This window comes from Gadus morhua, chromosome 18 (assembly GCF_902167405.1).
Source record: "Gadus morhua chromosome 18, gadMor3.0, whole genome shotgun sequence".
In the NCBI taxonomy this organism is placed as follows: Eukaryota; Metazoa; Chordata; class Actinopteri; order Gadiformes; family Gadidae; genus Gadus; species Gadus morhua.
Window position 1 is genome coordinate 9654054 of NC_044065.1, and position 13492 is coordinate 9667545.

Genomic DNA, 13492 nt, shown 5'->3' on the forward strand with positions numbered 1-13492 from the left:
AAATGCACTTATTATCGTCAATTTGCAGATCGTTTTAATGGTGTGCGTGTGCTCTATTTTTCAACGTGGAGTATATTATGCATAGATTCTAAGTCGGTTATTGGCTTGAATTGCTTCTACTTTAGGAAATTGTGTAGTCACTTAGTTATTCCCTTAAGGAGCAATTGCCTCAGATAAATGAAATTGCACTCTAACAATGGAGTGTATAATGAACATGGTTTCAGGATATAGTGAAATTGGTTAGCATATGAATAGTGTCAAGAACACGCTTAAAGGTGTTTCCAATAATCCCATCGTATTGTGTCTCCTCAATGTAGAAGTATTTGCGTAAGAAACATCTCAATGGCAGGGTTTTTATCTTTGGAAATGCATAGCGTACGTTATCGATGGAAATAATGGATTTTCCGTGGATAACAAGCAAACCAAGAGCATTATTTTAGCTAATGCATCAGGGAGAGGAATCCCTAGTCGAAGAGTCAGGCCCAAGCCGGTTAACAATCGCGCATATCACTTGTTTTCCTTCAAAGACTTGGAAAGCACATTCGATTTTAAATGGGCTGAGATAAGACACCTGGACTCAATGGCTCAGTACAAACACGACCAAGGCGGCGTCATCTGATTGTAGAGCGAAATTTCCCAAAAGTGGGAATTCTGCAGCACACAAGCCTCTCTGCTTCGCATGATTTTCCTGCATCTCATTTCTTGTGGGCCGAGTTTTCGTAGAAACGTTGTCCCCTTAAACACGAGGGCGGAGATTCTGGCCGGTCGGACCCGCATAGTGTCTCGGTACAGTTGACTCACATCACCTTATCTGCCCTCTGTCATCATATTAATTATCTCCTGCTGTACTTATCAACACACACACGTCTGATATGGCAACTTCCTGTTTCGACGGCAGCGTTCTCAGAGCGATGACATTTTGATGTCCCGGAAAAAAGGGCCATGATCTGTCCTCTTGGAAGGCAAGGAGAGACACTCAAAGGACAACAACAGCCTTTCCTCCTCCCCACCAGACATCACATGCCTTGATTACCCTCCCACCCTCCACCACCTACTCCAAAACACAGCCACCCAGTAATGTATGCTGCAGCGATCTGGGTGGAGGTGATTGAGCTGAATGCCAGATGTTGTTTTTACTAGGCATTTATGAAGTCTGTCTGTCGCGCCTCAGTGATAACTAGCAGCGAGTGAGGGAAAACAGTGAATGTGTTATATGTTACAGGCTTTCATCTGTAAAAAATGAATCATTGGCAAGCGGCTGAGCTATCGGGACAGGGGTTAAAGACCACATTACATTCTCCTCGGTGGTAAGGGCCTTGAGTGATTTGTCGTGGTGTGTAGCTGTGATAATTACCCCGGGCCGATTCTTTAAAGACACATTTTGTAACCTTCTGGTGTTGTTTCACAGTTACCACGCAACCATGGGGATCGCACTGGTTGGTGGAGTTTGAAAATGCCTTCAAAACTAATCGTTATCGGGGGGAAATAATGTACAGAATCCTTAAAATAGGATGGAAATCAATGTGTCACGGTCCCGTTCCCCTCTGCTCTGTCACTCACACGCACGCACGCACGCACACGCACACGCACACACACACACACACAATGTCAAAAACAATTGAATTTCTGCCTGAGCTTCAGCTTGGCCTAACCACGGTCAAGCAAACGCCTATTTTCTCTTCGGCCTCGGGGGGGAGTTATGGTTTGGAGCTTATCAACTTTTATTAACCTTAACACCGGGGCCTGCACTTTGATTTAGATTCCTCAGGAAACCCAGGGAAAGGGGATGTTTTTCTCCTCTCACTTTTTCGCCAGCTGACATGCGCTGCACAACTGCTTACAAAAAAGAGACATAAATCAGAATAAGTCATCTAAGAGACATCTAAAAGAAGAGTCAATACACACGGATAATATTATTACCATTAAAAGGAGAAAAGTACACACAGAAAGTATACACAACGTCTCGTCCGACCCGAAGTTTGTTGTCTCTCCCCAAATATTGATTTTACGGCGTGATGTTTTGGCAAAATGTGTCTTCCCGATCCCTAGTTTTATTTTTAACTTCCGAAGTAAACTGCCAGCAACCCCCCCGCCCACGCTCCCCACTCCCCACACACACAACTGGCTTTTGGATTATTAGCTTAAGCCTTCTAAAAATATCCCTTTGACAGTATGAGCTCCTCCGCAGCAGCCACATCTCAGACGTCCTGATGGCTTCATATTAGCTCCCGGGCGGAGGAAGCAGGGGCTCACCGCGTCGGTAAAGCTTGTTCCCTTACACCACCTTGTTCGGCCACTAAGGAGAGCCGACTAGTCCAAAAATCCCCTAGCAACTCCATTCAGAGCCTTTTCTACACGGGTCATAGGGACGCCGCCGCCGCCGCCGTCGCAGATATGTTGGCCAAGCAAGGCGGTGGATCGGGGTGCTTCTTCTATTTTTTTTCCCCCCGGTTTGTTTACAGCAGGAGCGGATTTTTCCCATATGTAACTGGAAGCCCTTGTCATTGAACCGACAGCTGAAGAAGCACATGGGCTGTCCGTTAAGAGGCGCTTACATCATGCCATCACAGCACATCCAATATATTCCATACCGCGTAAAATCTGTAGTCTAGTGCCGCTCGCGCATTAAACACGGTCTATTTAACGACTGATTCATCCCAGCCCCGGCGCATTAGCTTTTAACTAATCTTTAGAGCAAGCAAATATTTGTTATTATTATTATAGGCATTCATGAAGATCTCGTAGATGCTAATAAATGCCTGAAATGGATTACATAGTTCACAGGTGGCTCACAAAATGGCTTCAATTATCTTTTCTTACACCCACTCGCTCTTGAAAGTTTTTTTTTTTGTTGCACACAAATGCTCGCTAACTAGAGGGAGAGAGAGAGAAACTGAGAACGAGAGAGAGAGGAGGAGAGCGAGAGATGGACAGAGCTGTGTGCCATCCAATCGACCTTGTTCCTCCCTCCTTCATTGATTGTCGTTCCCAAGGATGTTCCATTTTTCATGAAGTTCCTCGTGCTCCCTTTGTGACGCCCTTTATTGAGGGAACGCCGGTGTAAATAAACCAACGCAAACCCATTCCAGACACTCAAGAAGATCTCAGAATCAGCTCACCTTCATCAATACAAAGCTTGAATACTACACTTAATCGACTAGCCTCCCCTTTTGTGTTGGCGTGTGGCCATGTGATCTTATGCGTGCGCGTGTGTGTGTGTGTGTCTGTGTGTATGTGTGTGGGTGTCACGGGGGAAGATGAATTGACATATCGCCGGTGCTGTAATGTTGATCCAAGGCAGGGCGGCGCGGGGGGGCGCGTCTCGCGGGACCAGTAACCTTATTGTTCCATGTCATCTCCTCCTCTCCTCCTGCTGGAGGACCCACGCCGTCAACCTCTCCCCAAGGTCTCAGCACCAGGCCAACACCAGGGCAGCCCCCCTCCTCTCCCCCCCTCCCCTCCCCTCCCCTCCCCATATAATTGGATCATTTAGCATCGAGGCATCGACCGATTACGCCGATCCCGGGGTCAAAAGCAAATTTATTGCGTCGGAGTTGTCCGTCATGGCGTGTGTGTGCGTTTTGTGGGGATGGACACACACACACACACACAGGGGGCTGCCTCTGAGAGTGATTGAGATAGAGTGGGGTTAAATGATCCGCCTCGTTGTCGTGGTGTCCAGTGCTGGATTTCACTGTTGGGGGATTCCCCCCCCCTCGTATGTACACACATTAGTATTGTGTTTTTGGGGGGGTTTCGGTGTCGGGTTCACGCCCGCGGGCGGGGGACGTGGTGTGTGTTATCTTCTGCCGCCGCCGTTGTAAAAGGAGACAGTGGGGCGGTGGAGGGAGCGGTCCGGCCCACGTCACCTACGACATCAGGGGGCGGGGCCTGGGGCACTCCGCATGAGCACCCGCCACCCGGGGGGGAAGATGGCGAAAATGACATGTCTTCTCCTTTTTGTGTGTGTGTGCGTGTGTTTTTGTTAGTGTGCGTGTGTGTGTGTTGTTGTTGTTAGTGTGTGTGTGTGTGTGTGTGTATGTGTGTTTGTGTTCTGTAACAACCTACTCTATTTGCGTCCCCTTAATGAACTGCTCATTTGTGATGTTGTTTTTTTTTCTTCCCTTTATCGCAGGAAGCGGCCACCTTCGCAAAGGAGCAAGGCTTCAAGGTGAGTTGACCCCACGATCGCCCGCTAAACAGCGCCGGGAAAAAAAACTGCCCGTTTTATTTTTTCCCCCCCTTTTTTTATTTTTTTTTCTGCTGATAATGAAGTTCTTTTTGGACAGTGATTGATGTGCTATTATACTCTCCAGGCCTTGCAGCAGTTGCTATGGAAACCTGGCAGTCGTCATGGTTTCTTTGTTCAGCCAGCACTCTGTTATGACGCACTCTGCTAGGTCTGCACCCAACATCGCCTACAGATGTTATTTATTGAATTTTGAAAAGCCTCTTGGGAAGCTGAGAAGTTGGGCATGGTTTCAAGCCTTCCCCTGCAGGCTCGGTGATCGTCAGGTTGCCTGGTTAAAAAAGCACGCTCATTAGCTCCATTGCTCTCGGAAGATGATGTGTGTTCTCTTTCATTGCTACAAGCACCGTGGCAAAGTGTACAACGCCGGCAGTCTTATGATAACCAAATTACGGCCACCTGTGGTGTGAGATCATGTCACTTGGAAATGACGGGGAGCTTGTTAGTCCATGGAAAATAACCCCCATTCCCTATTTGTTTTCACATTTAGCTTCCCTCTTCCGCGGTGAATAAAATGCCTCATTTGGTTATTTTATTTCTGTATTATTTGATATTTTCCCCCTGAAATGAAGCCATTGCTGCTTTTTTAAATATGTAATCAAAACCACAAAGAGACCAAAAAAATGCCTTCTGTGCAATTCCTGTGGCGGTGGGCTTAGGTATTTTAAGTGTCGTCTCCGTTTCAAAGGCAGAGCTGCCTTGAATATGGCTGTGCTCGGTGTGAATAATTGTCATCCAGAATCACTAACGGTGTGATCAACGTGACTAGAATAGAAAAGCGATCCTGATGGCAGTGACGGGTTTAAGCGAGGAGAGGAGATGAAGGCAGGCAGAGGAGCGGGGGAGTAGACGGGAGGCAGGGGGGGGGGGGGGGGGGGAGGGCGGGGGGGGGGGGGAGGCGGGGGGGAGGAGGAGCTCCCATCTCAAAAAATAAATAGAAAGGGCAAGGCACAGACTCTTCCAGTATTAACAATTCTCTGTCATTTTTCTATGTCAACTTGATTTGCCGGAACACTCACACACATGAAAAATGGCAGGGGATGAATATGATTTGTGTGGTGTTATGTATGTTATTTCCGGACTCCCAGGGTTTAATTATTATGGCTGGTCCTGGGTGTTGGTCTTGACGACCGCGTTGCCGTGGCCAGGCACTAACGAGATTGAAATAATGCCAATATGTATATAAGCTGCTGTGCAAGTGTGAGAAGCGCTTCAAACGGGAGCCTAATCAGACCAATATGTTGGGCATAAAGTGTTCACACGGTGTCCTTCATGCAGTGTCTATATCATGCTTCTCGTTCACTCAATCTTTTTCCCCTTATAATATGCCTTGATGCATGGTAGTCTGTTTTGGCTCATTTGTTAATTGAGGTGAATAATGATGTTCACCTATAAAACAAATGGTACCATTATAATTATTTGGTGTAATCGATTTACAAAGCCATTATTAATGCTTTTTAAACACCAACTTACATGAGAGCACTAATATCGAATATAATAAGCATCATTTCAATTGCATCATTTCAGTCAAGCGAGTATTTCAAATTGGGGTTGGCTCGTAGCCAAATTACTTTTAGGACAAAGGAATTAACCCTTGTTTAATTGATTGCCAATAATTGCTTTATATGCATACCTAATGTAGTACTAACACAACACATTTCCCTTCAGTGATTAAGCATGCATGTAAGATATGATGGATAACATCTGAGATGCATGCATCTGCATATGTACAAACGCGCGTGGGCAATCAACAGGGAATAAGGACCATTCCAATATGTACATTAACATGCACCACGTGGTCATGTACCCGCCTCCACGTGTACGCAGCCACAAATAAAACCGCTCACAACCGAGCGTATGTTTGCATTCGAGCGGTGTTTAACCCACTTAAATCATAATCACCCATTCTATGTACTCGTCCGTAAGATGTGTTCTAAGGCAGCCATTAGCCATGCGAGGGAACAAGAGAGAACCACAATGAATGAGTAATGAAGTTGGTACTCTGTGAGTTGTAAACATACAGACAGACGGACATCAAACGGCACCAGGCCCGACACTTGGAAAGGGACCGGGTCATAGTGAGCCATGCAAAGTGCCTGCCTAGTTGAAATGTTCACCCCCCCCTCCCTGGTTGATATCTGAGCCCAACAACGCCATGGTTGTGGTGTTTGGAACATAGCGCCTCGCTCGACGGGTCCTGTTTGAATGCCATCAGCGTTTTAAACCCCCCCCTTCCTAAAGGGAACACATAGAAACCTGCCGTTGCTCTGGTATACATTTGTACTTTTCACCCCGAGCTGGTGTAAACATGCCTTAACCTGATTTGTGTTTGTTTTAGCACGTCAAGCATTAGCTTCAGATTAATGAGCAAACACAGCACCGGGCCAAAGTGATTGCCGTCAGCCGGTAATGATCGGCGTTCAGTATAATTGTAGTTGCGTCGTAGAATGGCACAGTTGTAAACCGAGGTACCCCCTGTGCCATTAACAGATTTAGAATTGTACATATTATCACACAATCAATTGCATATATTAATCTCTGTGTATAAACTGTGCTCTAATGTTATGGTTTCTCTCCTTGGTGAATGATGCTGATTACTGTGTGACACAGTATGCTATAGTGCTTGGACATCACAACGTCACATCACAATGACCTCTATTCTAATCATAGGTAAATTGGAATTTTAGTTATGTTGGTAGGGATGTTATTTCTCAGTCATTGTTCGTAATTCATGGTGAAATTATTTGTCATTATGGGGTGACGTTACTCATGCGAGACATTGCAAAACAAAGTTACGACATCGTTAAACTTGGTTATGGTATAGTAACGTTGATTTAGGACTTTACAGTGAGACAACTCTCTTGAGTCCTCTGAATATGGCAAAAGGGTATCACTGGCGAAATATCCCATGATGCATTCTGATGTACAAGCCCTTTATGCGACAGTACATGATAACTTAATCACAGCTACAACCAACCCAGCTCTCTATATGTTTTATAGCCACAAAAAAGAAATAATTGATGGACTCCTATTCTTTAGAACAATCAGTGGATCCACATGCACACTTAGTAGCACCGACCGGCCAAAGAAATATCTGCAGAGCAGCAGTAATTGAATCTTTCCTGGCAGTGCTTCACAGACAGGCTGCACCATAGACGATCAATTTCTCTTTGGTCTCCAAAGAGTAATAGAATTTAACACCCTTATGAATCCTTCAGAGTTGATGGTTTGCTGATGCATATCTGATCAACTGCAGCACAATCATGTCTTGCTTGTTGTCAGCAGTAAATCAAACCGGCTCACCGGCTCGCTTCATTTGTGAGGTTTGAACTTCCATTTTTTTTCTGATATTGTTTAGGCTTAGGAAGCCATCAGGTACGTTTCCTGCTATACATACATTCCTATCGTGTGTGTGTGTGTGTGTGTGTGTGTGTGTGTGTGTGTGTGTGTGTGTGTGTGTGTGTGTGTGTGTGTGTGTGTGTGTGCGTGTGTGTGTGTTTGAGTGTGTGCGCTCGTGCGGCGTGACATACTTAACAGGGGCGATGCTTAACCCCACCTCACATCTCTCCCAACACAACCTTTTAGCTCCTAAACCTAAACACATTGGCCTTTTTCCTTTATGTCCCCCGACATAAAACCAACGGGTGCCAGCGCGCCCCGGGTGTCCCGTGTGGTTTCGCGTCCGGGCGACTGGCGGCGGCGGCGGCGGTGGCGGTGCTTGTGGTTACGTTCAGTCACAGTGACAAATTGCCTCTTTCTTTTCTTTTTTTTCTGTTCTTTCTTTCCCCGCCGCCACCGCCTGCTCGCAGCCTCTGTATTAACCTCGCCATTAGCACTTACTTAGAGTGTTACACCCTTTTCTCCCCCCCATGCCCAAGGTCTCGCCGGACCTCTTAGGGCTGATTAAAGGACGTTTGGGAAGCATTTAGAGGTGTTAAACCTCATCGGCTTGAGTGAGACGGTGGGGGCCGGGAGCTAGGGCGGCGCGTGAGCCTATCTCTCTGATTACTGCCACCGCCGCAGCATTTGCTCGGCCCCGAAGGTTCTCCGGTGTCAGCCCCCCCCCCCGCCCCCCCCCCGGTGCCAGGAAGCGCCGTCGGGCCCCGGGGCTTCCGAGAGTCTGGCGGTGGCGCCGGGGTTGCGTCAGGAAATGTAAAGGTCCGGGGCGAAACAGGGGCGGATGGAAGACGCTCCACCTGCTCATAGTACATCGTGATGATGAGTTAATAATAAAGCAGCACTGACAGGTGTGGGAGGTGTTTTTTTTTTTTTTTCTTCACTCATCCCGCTTCATGATCAAAGGCACACACTACTGAGTGTTCTCTCCAGGCGAGGATCCATTCTGTGCAGATGCTGAGGGGAGATGGCCTGTTTCAGGCGGGGGCGGGAGGGAGGGATACACACACCACACACACACACACACACACACACACACACACACACACACACACACACACACACACACACACACACACACACACCGGAACACGTTAGCCGACCACGTTGTGGTATCTTCACAGATTTAGATCACACTCGAGAAAAAAAAAAAAAAGGACATTCCTGAAGCTCTCTTTTAAATATCCGACAGATGAGGCCAACTATCCTTGATCACGACTATTGATCTCCTCGATGAATGAATAGTTTTAAGCAGTATCTATCTTTCATCATAGATTACCCGTGTCAATACAGGAGGGACAAATTTGCTCATGATGTTTAATTGACTCCCCAGACTCACCACGGTCTATGTGGGGTGTAACGTCTCTCCCAACGTGGGGTGTAACACTCTCACCGCGTCCTCATGTGCTTACAGACGGAGGACATCGCCCAGATCGCCAGGGACTGCCAGAACCTGCCCAAGCAGAATGAGAAGAGGCGGCGGGTGGTGGTCTTCACCCAGGGGAAGGACGACACCGTGGCCACTGTTGGTAAGCACTAAAGCCTTCCCTCCTTCCTCGCCCCGGCATATACGGGCTCGGTGGGATAATACAGAACTTAAGGTCCTCACACATGCAAATCAATTCCAGCCACCACCACAACCCCCAAACCGCCATCCCACGTCTAACATCTTTATCTATCTCATAAAACCCCCGTCGTACCATCACAGGCCGTTGTCAGAGACATGATAGATTGCTTACTGAAGGGAACTGAGTAGCATCTGTAATTTCTTTGAAGTTAACCTCTCGCTATTGACGCCAGATGTTTAACAAAGTGGAAAAAAAGAGACCCGTAGCGCCCGCACTACGTTTGGTCATTTCAGAGCATAGAAGTGGTGCGGAGGATGTAAAGGGAGCAGGCATTGATTTGTGAAGTACGTCTAACATCGTCTTGGACGGCTTCCAGAACGGTCCTCAGCAAAAAAAAAATTCAATGCACCAACTCGCACTTCCTGCCCTTTCTTCCTCCTCTCCGAACTGTCAGCGCCCGCGACCTTGGGAAGAAGGTCGCAAGCGCGGCCCCTCCAGCTAATCCAATCTGTGTGCAAAGGGCGTTTTAGTTAGTGGACATTAAGGAGGCACAGTGTCGCCGCGATGAAGCCAGGCGGGCAGGGGTGAGCTGCATGGCTGAGGAGAGACGCTGGTTTCTGATTACCGGCTGGGAGCGCTCGCTATTGTCTGGGAGGGTTTTTTTCTTGCTCATTGCCCTCGTTTAGTTGGGACCAGTGATTGTGTGTGTGTGTGTGGGTGGGGGGGTGATCTTCATCTTCCAAACCTTCCTGATTTCCTTCTTCACCGGGGAAGGGGCGTACGTGCACTACTCTGACATGAGTTCAAGACAAGCGTTGACGTGCGTTCACTGATGTTGACGTTTCCATCGCCAACGACGGAGTCAATATTGTGTGACTACGAAAAGTAAATAATGTAGCAGTATTTGGACAGTCATCCTAGCATGCTCATAAAGCTGTGTCTCGTATAGAAAATAGAAGCCATTCAAGCCCCCCCCCCCCCCCCCCCCCCCCTCCCCTCCAAACCACCACAAAATCAAACTAGTTGAATTTTGTGATTAGGTCTCTTGGGGAAAATGTTGCATTTATCCTTAAGTGCCAGACTTATTTTTTTTGTATCAGGGTTTGGAAGAAATCTTTTAAGCGGAATTTGTGAAGTCTTCCACTTAAACGCCCCCCCCCCCCCCCCCCCCCCCCCCCCCCCCCCCCCCCCCCCCCCCCCCCCCCCCCCCCCCCCCCCCCCCCCCCCCCCCCCCCCCCCCCCCCCCTGCCTCCAAACTGAAGTCATCCATTGTGTCTGTTAGTGATGGATAATGGCTGGCTGCCTCCGCCATCGCTCCTGCATGGAGACAGAGCCGCACACCGCCCTGAACTTTATATAAAATACATGATGAATGCGGGCGGGATGAAAGATGATGGCTTTCTGATGTCAGCTACAAAGGCAAACATGATAAATGTCATTGAATGCGCGATCATTCGAGGGGACGGCGCCGTTACAGTGGTAGGTGCGGCGGAAAATCGGTGTCTGTGAACATTGTTATTCACGCCAGCCAAATAAATGTCAACACACAAAAAAGAGAATTAAAGATTTTCATTTCCCAGAGGCGGCGCTCTAATAAACTTGATCTCTCATTTTGTTTGCAATTTGTCCCCCTGTCAGGATTTGATCATTCGCCAGCCTCGGCATGTCGCGTTAAGCCATTTCATAGTGATTAAGGGCGGGAGAATGCCTTCCCCTGTGGTGTAATTCGCCTTAAAAAAGAGATGTCAATTTGTTATTGTTATCTCTTTCTTTTTTTTACCCGCCCTTGGTTTGCAGACTCAACTGCTTTTTCATCACTGCTTCAAATGGGGCTTTGTTTTTCTTCTCCTTTTTTTTTTTTTAAAGGAGCACTGAGCAGAAAAAGGGGGAAGTGGCTCTTTATCGGGCTGCCACTGACGCTTCTGAACTACACCGGCTTTTTTGTGCTTATATCCCCATTATAGCGCTAATTAAGATCATTGTGCCCTGAACCTTAACAGCAAGGAGATCTAATAAACGATCATTGGGCTGGGTTTGGCGGTGCTAAACGCTGATAAGGACTTGATGAAGCCAGGAGCCGGCCCCTACTGAGGCACTGAGGGGCCCCTGAGGAGACAAGAAAAGCGGGGTTTATTTTCCTCTGGGTGATTTAAATTCTGTTAAGAAGTGGAGCTTTACACCACAATGACCCGAGTTAATCACCTGTTGGAAGGAACAACAATGGAGAATATCAGATAAGGGCAGTATTTTCCTTTCCAGGCAGAGGTTATCGTGTTTAATATTTACGTGGGTTACACTCAATTACCGATATCGTTCTGCGAGTTGAAATATGGTGTTTATCGTAATCTTGTCACTTTAAGATATATACGTGGGGTAGGGGAGAGATCTTCTGAAGGGAGAATAGACTTGTTTCTGTTGCGAGTTCCTTAAAAGAAAAATAATGGAATCAATTAACAGATAAGTCTGAGAGTGACCTCCCGCTTGTGCTTGGCACCTCACGGAAATGTTTTCTCTCAACCCTCGATAAAGGACGCTGGTTTGCGATGATCCTTTGCCTGTGGTTACAGTAATTGCAGGCATACGTTCATATTCTATTACTTTTTTTTTTCTAACTCAATTGTGAAGAGCGCTGCTGCTTATGATAAGGAAACACATTGAATGTCGACGGGCGCGTTTGCCAAGAAAGCAGTAATGCTGCTTTTTCCTGTTTTCCTGTTTGAATCTGGCCCAAGCACAGGAGGAGGTGCTCCAAGAAGAAGTAAGCCTGGGCGAGTTGTTTTCCCCTCCGTCGGCGAGGTTGTCTGCAACCTCTTCCGCGTTCTCTTCAGACACGCCGACAAGGCGGAGCGGTCTCGTGCAATTCCCGCTGAGGCACGCAGGCCGGGATTTATGACTTGTTTAATTGCTGAATTTATCAGCGTCATAAAATGGTATGTCGCTGTGGTTGATTTTTATATTTTACAACCTGCCAACCATTCCCCCCCTACCTTCTATCTGTCAAAACCACGTTGGCCCTAATCAGATAAGTACAACGTGAGCCGTGTAATGATTTTACAGTCAAAACAAGACATTAAGCGGTCACTTTTCAAACGCGGTTTCCCCGATTTGCATCACATTTCTTATGGGAGAGATTTCTATGCTATTAAGGGGCCGTGTCTGTATCATTAAAGAACAATGTTTAATAATGAAGGGCTTCGCTTGCTACTGATATTCAAATAGTCGCATGTTGCTGCAAAGTCTCCTGTTTAATTACTGCCATTCAAGGGTTTATAATGAGGGAGTTCTGAAGAGGGGAATTAACCAAAGCACACAATTGCATCTTAATCATTGGAAATATTGGCATGAGTCTAGTTGTTTTTGAGTCTATTACAGGTTACTTACAACGCTTTCAGGTCTGTACTGTATACTTCCAACGTTCACTCTAGGGCCTAACGGCCTTTTTTATGAATCAATGGCCTTTTGTTGTGGTTCTCACTGCATTTTATTACTCGGCAAAGAGAACCAACCAGAAGCCTGTACCGACTACAAGTAACGACATTGCCCCTGATGTTTTCAGGCCGGTTACAAGCCAATAACAACAGGGACACAGTGTTTTCTCTCGTACATTCAACTTTTGCCAAAGAGCTCTTTGTTCCACCCGGCGAAGGGGAACTGGCTGAGGGGGAACCTATGATAACATGGCACTTCAGTTCCAGTCAAGTCCTCAAAAAAACACCCAAAAAAATAAAAACGGTAACTAACGTGAACTTTCTCGACGGGCGGTGATGACTCAGTGGGAAAAAAGCATCACGGGTAATTGTTCCAGGCTCCGAGAGATGGACTCGGTGTAATCGACCCATTCACCAGGTCGACGTTAAGCTAGCCTCCGCGGCGACCTTGTAAAGTCCCACACAGAACAGGGCGCCCACTGCCTTATTCTTCGCCTCCGCGCTCAGTCCCTTTGAATGTCCACATTGTGTCACGGTCGCGGCGTTACATCCCCGCGAACCCGGCGCGGTGTGTATACCACCCACCCTGAACAAACCACTCATTGTCTTCAGCCCAGTCAATATACACTTTAATCACACACAATCATTCACCAGAAGTGCTCAGTGTATAATGAACATCAGATGCCTAGCTGCCTTACCAGCTGATTCCCTGTGATAATCAGCGTCCCACCCTGGCTTCTTTATTTCCACGGCAACGAGGCCAACAACTCTTCAAATAGTGCTATAGCCTTGAGTCTCTTAAGGGCATGATCATTGTCAAACTTTGGTTTATCGACGGCACCGTTTACATG

General features: G+C 47.2%; 1 protein-coding gene across 2 annotated transcripts in view; it reads left to right on the forward strand.

Annotated features, from left to right (window-relative positions):
• The window catches only part of adkb (adenosine kinase b), a 91524-nt gene that overhangs the window by 74968 nt on the left and 3064 nt on the right, over nt 1-13492 (forward strand). For both annotated transcript variants that reach the window (XM_030339632.1, XM_030339631.1), the window contains exons 8-9: nt 4136-4171; nt 9060-9174. In XM_030339632.1, coding sequence (XP_030195492.1) covers nt 4136-4171; nt 9060-9174 — 151 coding nt within the window. The remainder of the gene's footprint in view (nt 1-4135; nt 4172-9059; nt 9175-13492) is intronic.